General features: G+C 42.6%; 2 protein-coding genes across 3 annotated transcripts; one reads left to right on the top strand and one right to left on the bottom strand.

Annotated features, from left to right (window-relative positions):
- Nucleotides 1-5,454: 5,454 nt before the first annotated feature.
- On the top strand, nt 5,455-16,776 carry fam160b2 (family with sequence similarity 160 member B2). The gene is made up of 17 exons (XM_027030287.2): nt 5,455-6,510; nt 7,523-7,601; nt 7,921-8,090; nt 8,529-8,633; nt 9,538-9,657; nt 9,814-9,969; nt 10,451-10,647; nt 11,238-11,355; nt 11,625-11,701; nt 12,176-12,374; nt 12,547-12,716; nt 12,950-13,090; nt 13,233-13,323; nt 13,635-13,778; nt 13,921-14,061; nt 14,522-14,622; nt 14,846-16,776. Exons 1-17 carry the CDS (start codon nt 6,460-6,462, stop codon nt 14,970-14,972), a joined length of 2,187 nt encoding a protein of 728 aa, XP_026886088.2. The 5' UTR covers nt 5,455-6,459; the 3' UTR covers nt 14,973-16,776.
- nudt18 (nudix (nucleoside diphosphate linked moiety X)-type motif 18) lies at nt 15,338-20,827 on the bottom strand. 2 transcript variants are annotated; one of them, XM_035536155.1, is made up of 4 exons: nt 20,304-20,827; nt 19,003-19,216; nt 17,691-17,975; nt 15,338-17,549 (listed from the first exon to the last, which is right to left on the bottom strand). In XM_035536155.1, the coding sequence occupies exons 1-4, from the start codon at nt 20,463-20,465 to the stop codon at nt 17,332-17,334; spliced, it is 879 nt and encodes a 292-aa protein (XP_035392048.1). In that variant the 5' UTR covers nt 20,466-20,827; the 3' UTR covers nt 15,338-17,331. The 2 variants fall into 2 exon arrangements, with proteins under 2 accessions (XP_035392048.1, XP_026886089.2); XM_027030288.2 differs by having other exon boundaries at nt 15,338-17,975; nt 20,304-20,826.
- Nucleotides 20,828-20,834: the final 7 nt, after the last annotated feature.

Below are 20,834 nucleotides of genomic sequence, written 5' to 3'. Positions count from 1 at the left end.
AGCCACACAGTCAACTGTGATTTCATTCTTTATTTTAAAAACTGTTAGTTTTTTTCTTTTAATTAATTGCACGTTGCAATGAAAAAACATTTATTAACCATTTATATCAGCCATTTCCCTTTTTGTGTAATCAGTCATTTTAGTTTACATTATAATTCCATTAAAATGCTAAATATGCTTTTTTAGACATACCTTACTTCATGCATGTACATTTACAAAATAAAAACTGAAATAATGCTTTATATTATTGTTTTTATTTGGTAGGATGCGGAAAAACAGTGAAAGGACTTGTGTGGTTCTTCATTGCAAGGGCTCAATTAAAGAACAAAATAATTAATAAAGGAATTGCTGGTAGTCCATTGTTTAATCTATACAGTTGGCTTCTCTCTCTTGCTGTGTCTCTCTGTTTGATATTGCTCTCTATCGCTGTCTCTCTCTCAGTTTGACGTTACTTATTTTATACAGTTGGCTTCTCTCTCTTGCTGTGTCTGTCTGTTCGACATTTATTCTATACAGCTGGCTTCTCTCTCTCAGTCTCTACCAGTTTGACGTTGCGTATTCTATACGGTTGGCTTCTCTCTCTCAGTCTGAGAATGCCATGGCAGGTCTAATTTGACTCCTCTGTTTGGGTCAATAATCATTAGGATGAAAGATCCACTTACCAATAGCCTGGGCTGCAGGTCACAGATTACGCCATTGACTTGGTCCTTGTGCGCAGGAGAGAGAATGATTTAAGGCACCGAAGTGGACATGGGAGGAGCTTTTAACCAGCCTTGGGTTCAGTGTCATGGCAACGATAAAGAAGCTGGTGGCACATTAAGCAGTCGTTGCTTAGGAGAGTTTAGGAAAGGACATGTGGGATGGCGTTAACGTAGGCCTTTAAAAGCAACTCGGTCTTTTGTTATAGACATAGTTGTCACATAACGATGTTTGATTACCTCGTCTTGTTTTGATTTGCAGGCTTCGCTGTCCGTCACCTGTAACGTTTATTAGAAAATGACAAGAGGGGAAAAATGAATGATTGAACCTGCGGGGCAAAACACAGAAAACGCTCACGAGATTCAGTCTATTTAACCATTCACTCGTATATGCATTCATTCATTCATTCATTCATTCATTCATTCATTCATTCATTCTTCTCCTTCTTTTTAGTAGTAGTAGTATTGCTCCTAGCAACAATAGCACAATAATGTATCCCAGTTAAAAAGTCCAATCCCAAAAAATCCCAGAAGTGATTATGACAAGCGGATTCCAATTTTAGAGGCAGTTAAAAATAGTCTCTATGATGCCACTGGTATTCCTCGCCAGTTTATAGCAGCTGTGTTCACTCTCTCTGAAACATCCCACTTTGTAGCAGAGGCTGAGGGTAGCAGCCTCACCTACTGTCGAACCTGGGCCTCACAGGTGATAAACGTGTGCTCCGGCCACCTCTGTCTCACACACTTCATAGATTTTAGGGAAACCAATGAATTTGAGATTTATCTTTTTTTTCATCCCGGACAATTTTAAAAAACTCATCTGAGTGTCTGAGTCTGGAGCTGTTTGTAAAGGTGGGAATATCCTAGGTTTGGTGTTGGCAGGTAATTCAGGATATCATACATGACATAAGGTCTAGCTCACAATGCACGAGGAGATGCATTGAAGATCAGACAATTGTGTTGTTATCATTTATTTCAACTGTATATTAAAATAAATACTGCCATTGAAGCAATATATAAACTGGTGAAAATATAACTGCGATAAATTTCTACATCCATTATGTGGAGCAAAACTCTAGAATATTCTGGAACACACACACCAAAAGATCACAGCACGTAACAAGTGATTTTGAAAATGCTAGACTGCATGAAAGTCAATCATGACTATTCAAGATTTGTCAAATCAATTGCAAGAGTTGCATTTGTAGATTGTATACAGCCAAGTAGTTTTTTGGGCTGTGAATTTGACTTTGACTTTTCTAAACATCTGATCCCAGGAGAATGTTTATAACAAGTGTGTCTCGAACATTTGTGCATGTGTGTAATGCAGGTCTTCTAAAATGAGTGCACACAAAATCCTCCAAACCATGTAATAATCTTTCACCTTCTCTAAAGCCATGGCGTCAGGATTTGATTATAATAGTGAAGGGATTTCATAAAGATTATCTTTGGTAGGGGAGAGAGAGACACAGACAAAGAGAAAGACAGACAGAACGAGAAAGAGAGGATGAGAGAGAGAGAGAGAGAGAGAGAGACGGAGAGAGAGACTGTCAGTCGCATTCTGCCTCAACAAAGAGTGAGACACTGAAGCTGAGAGGCAGAATGAAAGAAGTGGAGACAGGACAGATCGTGTAGCCCTGGAGACTGTTGCTAAGTAGCAATGTCAGGGATGCATAGAAGCCTAACAGAGAAAAAATAAAGAGGGGGAAAAAGGGGGGTAAAGGGGGATAAAAGAGAGCGCGTGTGTGGAGGAGAGCGCACCGGGGGCAGGAGATTGTGCAGGAAACCAGACCAAGCCTACGAGAGGAAACACGAGGAAGGTCTGAGGAGAGCAAGCGGCGGGGGTTCAGCCTAAACTTGAATGGCCGCTGCTATTTTTAGCTCGCTTTGCGCACGAGGGTCCCCCTGGAGGATCAGAGGCATTCTGTGGTTTAATTATGGGGGGGGGGGGGGGGGGTGCATTGTAGACCCTTCAATTAACATGTAAAGAGATTTCAGTTATAAGCTACAGAATATATTAAGGAGAAATGTGAATGATGCAGTTTTAACTACGTCTTGGTGTTTTTAAGTTATTTTTGAAGAATATTTCCAAAGGAAAGAAGGACGGTTGGTGTGTAATATTATGAAAAATAGATGATACTGGATCAGAGCCAGCAGCCGTCATCTAACACAGACAAAGCACGCGGCAGAAAAATTCCCAGTGCCACATTAAAACTATTGCAATGCGTTAACACCTAATTCAGGTGTTAATTCAAAACCAGGTTTTTGGCTTTGTAGTGGCATGCCTGTTCTACAGGATGGGGGTTTGATTAATGTCCTGGGTGATTGACTGGCATCCTGTGGCGGTTGACGAGTAGAGACAAACAGAGTAATGCTGGTGAGATAAAATCACAGCACCCTCGTTGGCCAGAGACTGAGTTACCTCTTCCTACAGGGCCAAACACAGCCACAGCGTGTAGAACCATCACAGGCGATTTTAGTTTAAGAACAGCCTGGTTAAACTGTCTATACATTCTGAAAGCTATCGCTAAACACAAACGCTCTGTGAGAAAGAAATGTCTCTGTGTCCTGAGCCCTGTAATCAGCAACCAAAAAATGACACGAGTCGGTTGTATTAACCAATCAAGACTTGTTTACAAGGAGGCAGTCCTCCCTGATTGGCAATTATTTTTTTGTGCAGATGCAGGAGGGAAAAGGACTTTTGGAAAAGGTTTGGATAGGAGAGTGGGTTTGAAGGGATGGTGGAGGAGAATAAGTGAGAAAGAACAGTAAAATTAATTACCACCGCTTTAATACGATGTGTCTTAAAATGGTAATCTCTCGAAATGACATTTTTAATTGGATTTTGTAGTCTGGATTATCCAAATCAGTGCTCTAGGCATGAGTTTAAGATTGTGCACTTTATCTTAAATATATTTCAGTACATCTAATTGGCAGTTGTATTGTGTTTGACTGGTAATCCTTAGAACAGTGAATTAAAAGAGATGTGCACTCAGGTGGAACCCTCCCTCAGTGACCCAAGACGGTTGTAAACAAGCAGAAACACTGTGAGGAATCACAAGTGGAAGATGATTTATCAGGGTTCCCGTGGTCTTACTTATTCATAACTGAGTATTTTCTCGTACATTATGTTTTTCATTGCCAAAAGGCTCAAGCTCCGTGCAGATATATGTCACAGGCACAGAATGTGCCCCAGCCTGTGGAACTAAGCACATGATGCATTCACACTTTCTCATTAAATACTTGGGTTTTCCCATCCAAGATGGGAAACGGAGCGGACGGAGCATACATTTGGACAGACTGAAGGTCCCTACGGATATATGCTATATATTATATCACAGTCTACGTAACACTGTTAGGGCAACTAGAGCATAATTATTAATTTGTCACACTAAACGTCTGCAATTTTCAAATACTAGTGCACCCCCTGCTGGTTGTTGAAGGTTTTACCGGGAACCGAGCACCAAAAAGTAGCTCAATGCCTGCAAAGTTTGCAGTAAACATTAAGTGAAATGAATTAATTTATGTATTGTCCTAATTTAAGTTTCACTTTTCCCAGAAATATAACTACCCTGGGCACTAGGCCTTATATAGCCTAGACCGGTCTTACAGGCTATACCAGGCACTAAGGTTAGAGGCAGTACTGGGGTCGTTTTACTAGCTGAGAAAAATGGCTCCAAAGAAAACATCCCCGTAAATTACACTGGCAGCAAAAAGAAAAACAACAACAAAAACCCAAACAGAAAAAAACAACAACATTAGAAACATTGCTGCTGCAATACTGTAAGTACATTTGACCTACACTTTACTCCAAATCCGCCCAAGCAGATGGGGAATATTAACTTAATGACTGTAGCAGACAGTCCCTTAGTGTTTGTCATCATATTTAAATAATGTTATTTCAATTATTTTAAGTCAATTGATTAATTTTAGTTTTTAAACATTTTTTTTTCTCAAAATGCTGACTGGATACACTGTGCATTCATTCCTCGATGTTAGATTATTCTGTTTTAGAGACCAGATTATTATGGTAGCATGACCTGCTTGTGCCCTCATCTGGATCAACATGGTATTACAGCATGAATTGTTTTGTGGAATTGTTATTTTGTAAAACTTCATTTAAAGCATACAGATGGCATTATATGAATAAATAACCATCTGAGATTCATGTCTTTACTTATTTCAAAATACAGGATTTGTCGAACCTAGCAGAATAGCATTATCTGCAGTTTTTAATTGTAGAATAAAATTATGGATTTGTGTAAATTGTAAATACATAATTCAATATAACGATAGTAGCTAATAGATCACAAACCACGTAAAGCCTGTTTTCTGCATCTATTCCAGTATGTAGAAATTCCAGTGTTTTTCAAAAATGCATGTTAAGGTGTTTTAGGGAATAATGAATCTTCAGAACAAAGGCTGGACCAATGTAGCAGTAGAACAGCATTAAACTGCGTGTGGTCTAAAGACGTTAACAAAGTTGTCGACTGTGTTTATTGGCCTTTTTCGCTTCTGAAACATCCTTTTACACACACACACACACACACGAAGTAAAAATGTTTTTTAAAGAAGAATATAGTTTTCTAATACTATATATATATATATATATATATATATATATATATATATATATATATATATATATATATATATATATATATATATAAACAAACACACACAGGCTCTGTCAGTCTAACCATCTGAAAGGGTGTCCCCTGTCAGTCTAAACCATATGGTTTAGACTGACAGGGGACACCCTTTCAGAGCCCGTCCCTCCGCCGGCAGATACAGAGGGGACACTAAGATGTTATCTAGGAGGCTAAGACAAGGACACTAAGACGTTAGCTAGGAGGCTATCACTAGGACACTAAGACGTTAGCTAGGAGGCTATCACTAGGGCACTGAGACGTTAGCTAGCAGGCTAACACTAGGGCACTGAGACGTTAGCTAGGAGGCTAACACTAGGGCACTGAGACGTTAGCTAGGAGGCTAACACTAGGGCACTGAGACGTTAGCTAGGAGGCTAACACTAGGATACTAAGACGTTAGCTAGGAGGCTAACACTAGGGCACTGAGACGTTAGCTAGGAGGCTAACACTAGGGCACTGAGACGTTAGCTAGGAGGCTAACACTAGGATACTAAGACGTTAGCTAGGAGGCTAACACTAGGGCACTGAGACGTTAGCTAGGAGGCTAACACTAGGGCACTGAGACGTTAGCTAGGAGGCTAACACTAGGACACTGAGACGTTAGCTTAGCTAGGAGGCTAAAACTAGGATACTAAGACGTTAGCTAGGAGGCTAACACTAGGGCACTGAGACGTTAGCTAGGAGGCTAACACTAGGGCACTGAGACGTTAGCTAGGAGGCTAACACTAGGGCACTGAGACGTTAGCTAGGAGGCTAACACTAGGATACTAAGACGTTAGCTAGGAGGCTAACACTAGGGCACTGAGACGTTAGCTAGGAGGCTAACACTAGGGCACTGAGACGTTAGCTAGGAGGCTAACACTAGGGCACTGAGACGTTAGCTAGGAGGCTAACACTAGGACACTGAGACGTTAGCTAGGAGCCTAGGACACTAGGGCACTGAGACGTTAGCTAGGAGGCTAGGACACTAGGACAGCTAACTGACGTGAACGACGCCTTCAAAATAACTTCACCGGCAATGCTAAGATAGCTGCGTAGGAAATAGCTAAGCTAGTTACGATGTCTGAATCAAATTACAGTGGGTAGAGAAATTAAGAAGCGGTCCTAAAATGGACATGTTTAATAAACTGACAACCCTTTTCCAGCAGGCACTGGAGACGGTAAGTTATAAGTCAACTTTTTAAAGTTTCAAGGCTAGATGTTTTTCTACAACGCAAGACAGCTGGTGGGACTGTCGGGTTATTGGCCTGTTAACCTAGCACATTCAGTAAACAGCACTTGACAGTTTGAAAAGCTCGAAACGCCATCGACCTGTTCTAGGAAAGCAACAATAATGAAGTGTCTTGTCACAAAATACTTTTAAAAGACTTTATGGCGCATTGGCTAGCTAGCTGTTTGATCTAGGAAACGGTTGCGCTACTAAGCTGTTAGTCAACGATAAGACAGAGTGATGAAACTGAAGATAGCTGGGAACTCCAAAAAAGTTACATTGGTTGCCTTCACAGTTACTTCATATAGCAACTAAGTCTGCTGTTGCATAACGTAACAACCAAACGGGTTGTTTTGTTCGTTACTGTATGGCGATATACTGTGTTAATCGCCATCAGAATCTGTTGTTTTGAGTTTTGCTCACGTGGAAGTTCCATCAGAAAAGTTCGACATTCCTGCGAGTTTGACCAGGTCCTGCAAGTCTGAACACTGCAGCCGCAGGAAGTTTACAAGTTCCGAGTGCTCGCCTCGACAGTCGCCTGTACTAGAATAAATGTCTCTTAAACTCCAAGTCAAACATAACAAACACCTTTGTTATGTACAAGTGTTGTGGAACTACCTGACCAGGTCCAGCCTAATGGGGTGTGTAGTATGTAGTAGGTGGAACTACCTCACTAGGTCCAGCCTAATGGGGTGCGTAGGATGTAGTAGGCGGAACTACCTCACCAGGTCCAGCCTAATGGGGTGCGTAGGATGTAGTAGGCGGAACTACCTCACCAGGTCCAGCCTAATGGGGTGCGTAGGATGTAGTAGGCGGAACTACCTCACCAGGTCCAGCCTAATGGGGTGTGTAGGATGTAGTAGGCGGAACTCCCTCACCAGGTCCACCCTAATGGGGTGTGTAGGATGTAGTAGGTGTGAAACTTTGTTTTGCTTCTTGCCTTTTTATTCCTTCTGCTTCAGAGGGAGCCATCTATCAATCTGCTGGACTCATTTATTGATCACTGGAAAGGAATAACCAACTATTACATTGAAACTACAGGTATTACCTTTGAGATCATAAGTGTTGAGCAATGTGAATCAGTTTTCTTGGATGCCTGCAGACAAAAATGCAAACTGGAATGTGAGGGTGTTAATAGAAATGACTACATTTCCACCTATTGTTCTGACTTTTTAAATACCAGGCATATTATTCAATTATTATTCAGTGCAGTATATTTCAGTGTTGTCAGTACTGGGAGTAAACCAGGTTTGAAAATGAGTTTTTGTTGTTAAATATCAGACAGAGTGCTTTGCCATGACAGGGTGCTATGTGCGAATGTGTCAACACTTACGGATGTGTCTCCACCTGCGCTGTGTAGATGAGAGTCGGCCAGTAAAGCAGACGGATATTCCATGGAGACTGAGGCAGATGCTGGATATCCTGGTGTATGAGGAGAGGAGGCAGGAGGATGAGGAGACTGGACCCTGTCTGGAGTACCTGCTCCAACACAAAGTGCTAGAGACCCTCTGCACACTGGGGAAGGCACAGGTAACATGCATCCATGCACCACAGGTAGTTATATAGTACATGTGTGTGATTGACAAGATATGTGCCTTGTAAGGCACAGGTAACACACACAGTTTTATGGGAAGGGTGTGTCTGTGTGTAGTATGGGCACAGTTAACAAACGCACATGCGTGTCTGGCCAATCAGCTGTTTTTGGCTTTTATTAAGAAGCAAGTATGATATGTAACATGCTATTCTTAATGCGATCTGTGCTTCACGTGCAAAGATTAATATGTGCTTTGTTTACAGTAACAGAGTCTGAATTGTTTTCTGTCTGCATGGTCTTTACGTGATAATGGCGTTTTACTAGTAGAAAAATGACAGATGCTAGCAAATCATTTTTTGATTGTATTCAGTATCTCAAATGTCAAATTGTTTGACGCATAATACAAAGATCTACAGAGACTACTTTCTTCCCAGTATCCGCCTGGAATGAGCCAGCAGGTCCTGATATTTTTCACTAAAGTCCTGGTCCAGATCCAGAATCCATTGCTCCATATAATCAATGTCTATCGCCCAGTACAGGTGAGAGAGAAACTGATGCTCATATACAAACATAAAGAATGCTTGTAGTAACAGTGTTAACAATGCAAAAGTCACTAAGAAATTAAAAATTAATTGAGCCGGAGGCTACTGTAATGGTGTTTTGGTGTTTTTGTCCATAATATGCCAGTATTAAATCTAATGTTCTTCTGCAGTGCACAGGCAGTTTAGTCATGGCTCTTCTATAACACACCTGATTAAACTGATTGACAGGTTAGAGAACACTAGACAGCAGGAGCTGGAAAAAGAATGTTGATTATGTGGTGGGCTATAGCAGAGAGTCACTTGGCGGCGTAGGTGCAGTGCAACTATGCAGACAAGCCTCTTGAAAGCATGATTTGTCAAACCATTGATTATTTTTTTATGTTTAGGAAATGGGTTATACACAATTTCTGGATATTTTCATTTTTGCTTTTGCTCGTTAAAAGTACAAACCGCTGCGAGCGTGCTGCTCGCTAAGATTCCCCTGCTCATTTTAGGCTAAACGTTTATGGAATCATGCGCCACATTTTCAAGAGTCAATCAGAATATGTATGATGCATTAAATACAATAACAACTACAACAACTACTGCTTGTTATCGCATTAAACATTTTGAGATAAAAATGAAATAAACATTCATATACCCACGTTGTTGCTTTTTACAAAGTAGCGACAATTTTTACTGTGTGATTGCTCAGATATTTATTGTAATTTTTTTTTTACTGGGGTTACATTTATAGTTCTGTATATTTGGTTATTGGAGGCTCTGCATTTTCACTAGTCTGTATTTAGGCTTCTTTGCATGTAAATGCAAGCTCTGCTCCAGGCGATATGGCATGAGTGCATGTGAGAAGCTCTTATCTTGGTTTTCACATAGTGTTTGGGTCTTCCTCTGCCTGCCACAGAAGCTGATTCATTTGTGCGGCCTCCCCCACTCCCAGACAGAGAAAGAGGAGGCTCAGTTTCTCTTTGCCATTTGTTCCCGAGTGAAGAAAGACCCCCACATCCTTAACTACATCTTAGAGGTGTGTCATTTCACTGTGTGTTTTAATGGCAGGGCCCTCGGGTGGCGCCCTGTGGATGTTCGGGCTTTCTCGAGGAGATCCGCTGATTTCAACCAAGCATGTTTGAGGTTTTCGTGAGTAAATGATTATAACCTCTCTGTCAATGACCGTGGATAGACTACCAAGGAAGGCAAGCCTCAAAGATCCAGCTCCGTGTCGGAGGACCGAGTAGAAGAGGGGGCCAGCAGAGCATCTGCTCCAGAGAGTCCGCCCTCTCGGAGCCCCGCCCAGCCGGGTATCATCCAAGTCCTTGCCCACCTGGCGGGGAGCCAGGTGAGCTCCTCCCTGTTGTTTGGACTCGGCTGTTCGCTTTTGGATTTGGAGAGGGAAAAAGACTTCCCAGTTGGAAGTCGTTTCTACTTGAATGCCAGTTTGGAATGTCAGCACAAGAAGACTTGCTAAAAAAGTAGCAGCTGCTAAATTGGGAAAGAGTTCAGCGTTCATCCTGGCATAGTGATGGCTTTATTTGTTTCACATGGGTTCTCAGCTGTGATTCTGAAGCAGGTAAACTGAGCAATGTGAAGATTATGATTCAAGCTTTTAAAGTCTTCAGAACTGAAATAATACTAGTTTGTGCATGTATTTTTTTTTGAAGATTTGGGATAGACAATAAAGGTTCAACTCTTTCCCATGAACATTTAAGCTTAGACAACAGAAGCGTCAAGAGGAATAGGGCATAATGTTGTGGTTTTTGTTATTCTTGATTAATTATTGATCATTAATGATTATGCGTGTGTGCATGTGTGTATATTAGAAAAGGCGAGTTGCCCTGCGGGCGATGGAAAGTGTACTGCTCCTGGCGAGTGTCCCTCAGGTGGAGGCCGCTGAGCTGCTGTCCCAGCATACCCCCCTGTGCTTCCTGCTGGCACAGAGACTGTGTCATCTCTACAGCTCCATTCCCAACACACTCGACCCTGCAGACCTGCACAGCTACGCACTCAAGCAGTGGAGGTGGGGAGGGGTGTGCGCACTCGGGTGTGTGTGTGGGTGTGCGTGTGTGTGTGTGGGTGGGTGTGTGTATGAAACGCGTCGAAATATTTTGGCTCTCGCTTGGCCTCTCACACTTCTGAAGGGAGACATCATCATCGTGGCAGTGAGCTGAATTATAACATGCATGACCTTGAAGCATCATTAGAAAATATATTACACTAGACCTTGTGCCTGCTCCACTGTGGCTGCTAAACACTTAGCTAGCCAGCTGAACACTGCATGCTTCCAGGGCTGCGGAAGGAACAGATTATGTAGGTAGCAGGAAAAGCTAAATAGGACAGACACCTGTGGGCTATGGTGCCAAGCATGTACCAGGGGACCATGCAGGAAAGTGCAGTGCAGTATGAGCAAGGACTCATGCGTGTGTGTGTACATGTGCACAACGTTGTCACAGTTTATTTACCTCACAGCTTTGTGAGCCTAGTTGCAGCTGTACTCCAGTGAATAATTAAAGGGAAGGTTTCGTCGAGTATTTAAACCAGTAGACATTTCCATTTGCCTTCGTGTTATCAAGACGGCGATGGCGTGACACATAAGCCTTGTCTTGGCAGGGCTGAGGTGTCTCAGGGCGGAGCAGGGGACAGACCATCGTTCCCTGGCCAGGAGCATGTGGACCGCTTCTTCTCCTGGCTCGACTACTGCGACCAGCTCATAAACAAAGCCCCCCAGGTAGCAAATGACATCAGATTAACTTTTACTCTCGAGTAATCATTCACCATACCATATCACACAGTTCCCTTTATTAGCAGATTATCAGAAATTTGCGCAACAGATCCAGCAATTAACAATTTATATGGTCCATACATTATCATTCATACAGACTGGACAGTCTACTGTGACCCCTATGCCCCTATAATTTATTTATTTGTGTGTGTGTGTGTGTGTGTGTGTGTGTGTGTGTGTGTGTGTGTGTGTGTGTGTGTGTGTTTTGAGTGCAGGTATTTGCTGTTAAACTTTCCTCAGCTCTTCACCAGCAGTGGCTCACGGGAGTTGTCCAGCCCCAGCTGCTACAAGTGTGAGTCAGACTTGAGTTTACGCACCCTGGTCATGTTGCCCTGTTTCAGGAAGTCTTTAAGAGAAAATAAGTTACTTTTCCATTCTGCAAAGTTTAATGTGACAGTTTTTCTACAGCAATTGTTTCTTGTAGTTTCTATCTTTTCCCATGTTCAAACTTTTACACATGCTCACTGGTTATGTTATTCTGAAAGCCAAAATTTACAGTTAAGGATTTGTCATACTAAAGATTATGACATTAAGATAAAGATTTGTCACAAGGTATTTTAATGCTAATGGACATTACATTAAAGACAAATCTTTTTATATTGTCAGATGTTGCTACAGCAGCAATGATGTTAAGGGAAGAAATTTAAGGAAAGAGAACGGATATACACTATCTGAACCTTGACAGATATGCACATATGCCAGCTCTTCCTGTCTTCCATCACAACTTGCCGTCATTTTCCTGCCCTACGTGTTTGTGGTGGTGCAGGTCAGAGGTCGTTGTGCTGACCCACACTGCCCTGCTGTCGTGTTCCGTGCGGTACGTCCACTCTGCGGCCCTGCTGCACCAGATGGTGCTCTTTCTCCTGGGCAGCGACACAGACCCTGAGCAGCGGGCTGACACACCCCCACAGCCACCCGTGCTACGCTACCATCTCATCGAGCATTGCGACCACATCTCAGATGAGGTGTGTGTGTGTGTGTGTGTGTACTCATTTACAGTGGTTATTAGGGAAATTTGATTTGATATCTAAGTAACCCTTTTTCATTCTTAGCTCATTGTAACTGTCATGTAGAGACTTTACGGCATGCTTTACAGTAACGTCAAATTTTGTATTTGTGTTTATTTATAAATCGCAGATTAGCATCGTCACATTACAGCTGTTTGAAGAGCTCCTGAAGAAGCCAAATAGACACATCCTGACCAATCTTGTGCTGCGGAATCTGGAGAGCCGCTCTTATAGGCTGCCAGGGTCAGGGGGTGGAGACGAAAGACTGGGAACAGAGCCTGATCTCTTGGAGGAGTCTGAGTGAGGAGAAAAATTACTAACATGAGCTATTTCCAGTGTATATATACTGTCTTAAAGCCATTGTACCTTTTGTCTCACAGTACATACGCTCTCTCTCTCTCTCTCTCTCTCTCTCTCTCTCTCTCTCTCTCTCTCTCTCTCTCTCTCTCTCTCTCTCTCTCTCTCTCTCTCTCTCTCTCTCTCTCTCTCTCTCTCTCTCTCTCTCTCTCTCCCTCCCTCCCTCTCTCCCTCAGTGAACTGGAGGAGGATCCCTTTGTCCCAGGCATCTACGCAGACGGTGGGTTTGGCGGCTCAGAGCCCCTGCTGTGTCTCTCCAGCCATAAGGGGGAGAAGAGGTCCAGTGCGCACACACAGATAGCGGAGACGGTTAACAGGTGCTACAAGAACCATCTTCACGCAGCGGTTTATTAGCATAGTTTAAGTTTAGGGCAGGTGACGTGGTTTTGGTGACGTATTGCTGTTTACGTACTCTTACGGCTTGCTTTTGTGTTGCTCTTTTTTCTCTTTCTTTGTCAGTTTTCTCTGTTTAGTGCCTCAAGAGGCTAAAACATCTCACCTCGTGCAGGGAGCAGGATGCGAGACATACGTGCACGATGCTCTTAAATCGGTAAGGGGAAACCCACTAAGCCTCTCGCACCAGTCCCATGGTAAAGAACACTGGCAGGAACTGCCCAGAAGTGGTGCATGACCGTATTAGGAAAATTTTGAATTTAAATGGTTCTGTGTCACGAAGACACAAAGCTGTTGCAGGATGATAAGTTTAAGCCTCAAGCAGTTATCAGTCAGTCTGGCCCATCTGCTATTCAGAACAACGCAAGTTTTGTAACATGGTACACAATACAGATAAACTAACAGTTCCTCTCTCTCCTTCCTCCCTCCCTGTTTCAATCTCTCTCTCTCTCTCTCTCTCTCTAAAAGTTAAAAGAGTGCTCGTCTCTGTCTGTGGAGTGGGGCTGGCCAGACACACCCAAACCCACTGACGTCCACCTCTCTGCTGCAGACTTCTATGAAGGTCACTTCCTCAAAGTGCTGTTTGACCGGATAGCACGCATCCTGGAGCAGGTAGACATTATGCTTTCCGTTCAGGCGTCACTCCTTCCAAAAACGTACCAGGTTCATGTCCAGAGCCTTACTCGCGCGTCCACTCTGTGCCGCTCTCGCACGCTCTCTCCTCGTCTCCCCGCCCTGTCTGTGCGCGACGCAGCCGTACGTGCTGAACCTGCAGGTGACGTCGGTGCTGTCCTGCCTGGCCGCCTTCCCCCACCCCCACCTGCACGAGTACCTGCTGGACCCCTACATCAGCCTGAGCCCCGGTGCACGCTCCCTCTTCTCCACCCTGGTCAGGGTGAGTCCTCACACACGCAAGATGACTCCACCTTCTTGGAGTTTTGTGCCTAAATCTTGCCACGCCGGCCACGTTAGGAGAGAAAGGAAGAGACGTAAAGGGATGCAAGCAAAAAGTGAATTAAGGAAAAACGGCCCATTTGTCTTTAAGGCAGTCGATAAATCATCATCACCATGTTGACGCTGCAAAACAACAGACATTACCAGAAAAAAAAACAATTAGGTATTGAATTGTTTTTAATGACTCATCCTGTAGCTCATGTCACTTTTCTACCACTCACTTATATAATACGTGTGTGTGTGTGTGTGTGACTCTCTCACACACACACACACACACACACAGCTTCCCTATAATGTAAAAAATATATATACACGTGTGTGTGTGTGTGTGTTAATCTCTTTCTCTCCCTTGCTGTTGATGAGAACCGTGTGTGTGAGAATCTTCTTCTCCCGGTCTGTAGGTGATGGGGGAACTGATGCAGCGTATTCAGCACCTGCCCTCCTTCACCCACAGAGTCGTGGCAGTGAGGAGGCAGCTAATGGGCCTTGACGAGCAGACCATGTAAGAACCAGACAGTGCTCAGACTCCCCAGTATTTCACCATCTCCAGTACTGACAGTAAACACCATCACAACTATGTAGTAAAACAACACACTGACCATATTGACAAAGCACTAGACACACTTTCAAAAAGTAAAACAAGTAATAATATTAAGAAAATATAACAAGAAAAATCATACCAGAGTGCCTGATTTCTGAAAGCAACAATGTGTGTGTTTCTGCAGGACAGATCATGGCACCCTGTTAAAGGGAGTGATCGTGCTGGAGGAGTTCTGTAAGGAGCTGGCAGCGATCGCCTTTGTTAAACTGCCGTTGGGAGATCGGGAACATCACGTGGGCTCCAACCCTTAAATGAGTCAGCAAGCTTCAGGACTGCACTAGAAGGACAATATCAGCCAGGCGTGTTCCTCAGGTCTCGTGACCTGCACAGGCTGAGGTGGAATGGCGCTGCAGTGTGCAATACATTGGCATGTGTCACTTTAGGCAAATTACAGGTACTGAAAGCATATGATTGGCTCAAAGCTAGTCACATGCTTCATGCAGGAGGAGCTTCAGCCTTTGACCAGACTGTTTTCGAAAAAGGTGGCTTTAGACTATTGAAAACCATAAGACATACACAACTGTTGTTACGTAAAAAGAATTACAGTACCTTTAACAATTGCACAGACTTTTACTTTGAAATACTATAATGAATGTTTTTCAGCTTCCTGTGAGAAAAGGGTTGTAATGGTGCTAAAGATGAGTACAGTAGTGTCAGCTGTGTGCGGTAGGTGGTGGAGAATGTCATCGCACATGTCTGTGCAAAGCTGCTTGTTTACCAGGGCTACACATGTCGGTAGGATGGCACGCTCATCAGACGATGATGAAATGACAATGCGATTTTTCAAGCTCGCAAATCACTGCACAGATCAAAAGAAAGAACTTTGTATCTTTTGGACCGGATACAATATGACATATATTTTGACATATGACATTATTAGTGCTGAGTCATAATCTACAACTGAATACTCAAATTCAGATTTGCGAGGGTCACAGCACTCCACAGTTTAGTGCTTGCAGCATTAACATGTGAACGCATCAACAGACATGTATTTAATGTGTTGGATACTAAACAATGAATGGTACAGTGTAGCTGCCCTCCAGGACTGCAGTTTTCAGACACTGATCTAGAGAACTCAGCAAGGTCCTGGGCCAGAGACAAACATGGTTTGCTGATTTCTTTGCTCAAACACAACTACTGAGCCTGGTAATTAACTGATGACTTGAAACCAGGTGTGACAGAGCAGCTCCAGGAATGTCTTGGGGTCTCTAAACTAGGGGTGGCCAGTTCCAGTCCTGGAGGTCTGCCGACCTGGTGTACTCAGTCAAGACCTTTAGTAGCATCTGTGTTGAGCCACTGCACATTTTTTAACTCCCTGAACATGTTCAGTGTGCTGTCTAGGTAACCTTGACTTGTTTAGCTAAAACCTCCAAGCAGAAAGATCACTGATAAGCCAATGGAGCAGTAGTAATTTCAGTACATCAGTAATAAGCCAGTGGAGCAGTAGTAATTTTAGTACATCAGTAATAAGACAATGGAGCAGTAGTAATTTCAGTGCATCAGTAATAAGCCAATGGGGCAATAGTAATTTCAGTGCATCAGTAATAAGACAAGGGAGCAGTAGTCTTTCAAGATATCACTATTAACCAAGATGCAATTTTAAAAATTAACTTAAAATGAAACCGGACTCCTTCCTGTCCTCCACTCTTGCATTATTATATGTAAAATTAGTATGTAAAGAGATATATTTATCTTTTATCTATCACCTTTCTTATAAGTGATAATTTGTATATGGACATGCAACTATGTGTATTTTAATTGCACAAATTGAACCAAAAGGCAAGGGGTGTGCAAAAACATTTGTGTGTGTTGTGTGGAGTATAGGTCTGAATTCTCTTATTTAATCACCACTTTTCTCCGATGAATTTGTTTTCTATGGAAAAGAATGTGGCAGTTTATTAAAGGTGTAAATATGGAACATGATCAAATGAACCTGCATCACTAAAAGGTTTTATTATAAAATGAGTGGTGTGACTCTTGATACAAGGCATCTCCCTAGTAAAAAAAACCCTGCTTTTCTGTCATCAGTAAATCAATAAATACATTTCAAAAATTCTTTTTTTTAAATCTCATGCTATAAACACATGGCATTCATTTCAGTATTTGCTGATCTTTTTGAGTTCAACCAGAGATTTATTAAAGCAAATGCATTTGGTATAAACTATGCAGTTCTTCTCTCAGTATAGTCTCAGTTCCACCTTGGTAAATAAAACAGTACCTCTGCTTCGTAAACTTTTTACATTAAGTAGCCAAAATATACAGATTCTTCCCTACATGCCATGCTGTACACGTTACATGTTTATTTACCTGTTCTTCATGAGACCACCTGTCATTCTACATTTATCCTCTGTCTGTACAGATCACACATATTGGACCAGCAGGCTGAACTGTCGTGTGGAAGTAATTACTTAATGGAATTATATTATTATTAAAACTTACACATCATATTGTTCTACAACATCCATAAAGCCATTTCAAGTTAATGTATATAGCAGGCTCGAGCGTTTTAGAGAGCATTGCATCTTAAAGGTGTTACCTTAGACTAACTGCTACTATAGTCCAGTTTCCTCTGTAAAGTACCTTAGTGCATTTAAATAAAACCTCAAATCATTAAAGGCTGTGCACAGGCAAGAGTGACATATCTTTTATCCTCTGCAGTATCTTTGTCCTCAGGCTCTGATTGGTCACTTCATGCCATCTATAACTCTCACTCTCCAATGGTGGTGGGCCAATGAGATTAGCACCCTCCTCCAAGTGTTCCAGCGTTGCAAGAGTGTTGAAGCAGATCCCGTCCATCTCGCCGGGGACTCTTCCACTGTGCTGCACACCTAGCACCCCACGGATGTTAGCAGTTAGCATGAGGCAGGACGAGGGCAGGCACTCCTGAAGGAGTTTGAGCCCCGCCCACGCGAAAGTGTGCGTTTTTGCTGTGACCACTATGGGAAGGTGGGGGCGCGTCTCTGTCTCACCGTCACCAGCATGGTTGCCTAGCAGCAGCCACAGACGTTCTTCGTCATTGTCTCCAGGGCTGGTACCGGCACTCGTGAAGGTGAACAGCAGCCTCTGACAGACAACATGGCAGGGCAGGTTGGTGGGGAGGGATATGGGAAACCAAGGCCTCTGACGATATTTTATGCCAGCGTCTATAAGCGCAAGGATGTCCTGGCTACGGAGAGGAAGAGGAGCCTCTCGGTCCCACCACTGCGCCTGAAGCGACTCAAAGTCGGCCTCGGCAGTTGTCTTTAGATTGCCCCCTGGTGGAAGGAAGAAGGAAGGCTTGGTTAATGAAAACTGAACCAGTGTTTCCCAACCCAGTTTTCAGGGCCCATGTTGTCCACATTTTTTCTTTGTGTATTCACTGTTCTTGATTAACAGGTTTAGGTGTAGGACCATTTAGGGGTCCCAGAAAACTGCGTTAGGAAAGACTGATGATGTGATCAATGCTGCTACTTATTGTGGCTGAGGATAAATACCAACTGGTAAAGCATTAGTAAACTTGTCTGTATAGTTGAATGAATACTCCAGCATTAAAACTAAAGTCAAGGAATATATTTGCATATTACTTTTCATGCGCAGTCGCAATTCAAAGTACTTTACACAGACATGGAAGAATTAAAATTGGTTTATTACACTCAGCTCTATCACCTTAGGACGGTTTTTGCCAAAAAGAGAAAAACATTTTTACAAAAACAAATTATTTAAATAAAATGAAATTGATTTAAATAGTTGATTTAAATAGAACACAATAGGAAAATTAAAGACTATATATTTATAGATGAAATGTTTAGATTAAAATAGAAACAGATCAAATTAATTTGACAAAATATTAAATATGATTTAATAAAAGATATAAAGTGCATTAAAACTAAAGCTGTAGAATAGCAGCATACAACTGTCCTTAAGAACAAAAAATGGTGTCTTGGGCCTAACTAAAAGCCAAATTAAATAGATGTTTAGTCTCGATTTGAAGATGTCCAATATCAGGGTACTTTTGAGATTCAAAAACGAAATAAACAAAAACATTTTATTCAGCATTCAAAGTAAATTAAAATATTTTGACTTTTTTTGTTTGTACTGCAAGTACTGCTTTTGACAAAACAACAAATTCTAAACCTCAAACTACCCTGAGGTTTTATTAAAGGTGAATTCCTTTAATAAAAGGTTAATAACTAATGACATTAATAATGCTCTCTTCATTTTGGTCTGTAGCCTGATTGGTCAGCTCACGGTTAATAAAGTGAATGGTGCGACAAATGTTGATGTGATGCCACCAGCTCTGACCTGTCACCTCGGCAAGAAAGGCAAATCGGATCCACCGTGGCCCACGTTCCTGCACGAGCAGCAGTGTGATTGGCCGACAGTCCACTCCGGCTTCTTCTCTGACCTCCCTCTGTAGAGCCTCGATGATGCTCTCCCCCGCCTCCATGCGCCCCGCAGGGAGGTACCAGTGACCATAACACTCCCTCTTCACCTCCTGCACCATCAGCACCTCCCCCTACAGTGCACACATGCACACGCAGGGCGAAGATACGGTTGAGAGAGATGCACGCATGAATGGCTTTGAAAACATGCTAGGATGATCCCTGTCTAAGCCATAATATTAAATGCATGCAGTTCTCAGGCATGTTTCAGCTCTGAGTGCTTTTTAATTGCTTTTTGAAGGCATAACACAGGGCAGTCAATCTGAAGAGAGGTTGTTTCTCTTATAGCTGTCTTAAAGGTGCAGTACTGGAATCAGCCTGTTTAGTTCTAGAGGATAAAGAGATTGGAAAATTGGAACATAAAGGCACACAAAAGTGGACAATCAAGGAAAAGTACATAAGAAAAAATTAGGATATGGACGGGCCCTTTAAATCATTAAAGGAGTGGTCTATTGTCGGTTCTGATTAGCTAAAACAGATGAAAGAAAAACTTCATGAATATGTACAACAGGCTACAAAATGTATCAACTTGTATTCAAGATGTGACATATAAAGTTACAAATACATTTAGAAAGTCGTTAGGTCTCATTAATCTACTTGTGCACCCAGCGTCTAATGTAATAGGTTCCCGGAGGCTTTAAGCGTCGTCGTCCTCTCTTCCGTGACCACACCAGCAGATGTCACCTACACGCATTACAGTGCTTTCAACAAGCTTCAAAAGCTTCAGAAAGATTCGCCATCACTAACTCCTCATGATCAAGGGTGTCTGCAATTAATGTGTATTAAACGTACAAGGAGGCGTTTACGCCCTCAGAACCGGACACTTTTGCATGCTGCTCCCTTTGACCTGAAACTGGATAGCAGGAAACCCCAAACCCCCAACCCAAGTAAAAATGAGACTTACAGTAGCGTCCTAATGATAGGACAAGCAGCCTTCCGGACGCCTTGGGTCGAATATATATTCTTAACTTAGCTATTTAAAAAACACTTCGGATACTGAAGCATACCCACACTGTGCATCAAATTCATACAAAAATAGTGAACTAACTAACCTATTTTACAGCGCTATCGGACTGACTTTTAAATATAACGACGGTGATGATCATGCCCAACGTTGTTGGAAAGGGGTGATGATAACGTTTTCATAACGTTTTCACTCACCTTAGTGTTGAAGATGACAGCGCTCACAATGTAGCAGACCGTCTTCCTCAGGGTGACGGCCTTCGCCTGCTCAGACGCCGCATCCAACGCCGTGACCTCCAGCCCCTCTCCGTTAACAATCCTTTCGACGTTTTCGTCCAGGTGTTCAGACGTCGACTCCATGCTCGTATAGGCGAGGCTGCCACTTGGTGCGCCGACACCCACTGTGGACTCCTGTCCCGTCGGACGTTTACTACCTAACTAACTAACTAACTAACCCAGTGACGAGTTATATATGCGAAAGTTATTTTTTGCAAATGACTGTTATCGTCACAAAATAAAGACATGTAGCCAGTTAGCTACTCGACAGAAGCACATTGTGTGGCACAAGGGAAGCGGGTGTCGACATTTTACGCAGCTAAGCTATTGGTTGACCGAGTAAGGGATCTACTAACAGTTACGTGGTGCTTTGAAACGACGCACGGCAGTTCTGCTTTTTTTTTACCATTGGATATCATACATAGATAGACATCTAGTCACAGTTTGAGACGT

Source organism: Electrophorus electricus, chromosome 18, assembly GCF_013358815.1.
Source record: "Electrophorus electricus isolate fEleEle1 chromosome 18, fEleEle1.pri, whole genome shotgun sequence".
Lineage (NCBI taxonomy): Eukaryota > Metazoa > Chordata > Actinopteri > Gymnotiformes > Gymnotidae > Electrophorus > Electrophorus electricus.
This window is presented reverse-complemented; position numbering and strand designations above follow the sequence as displayed.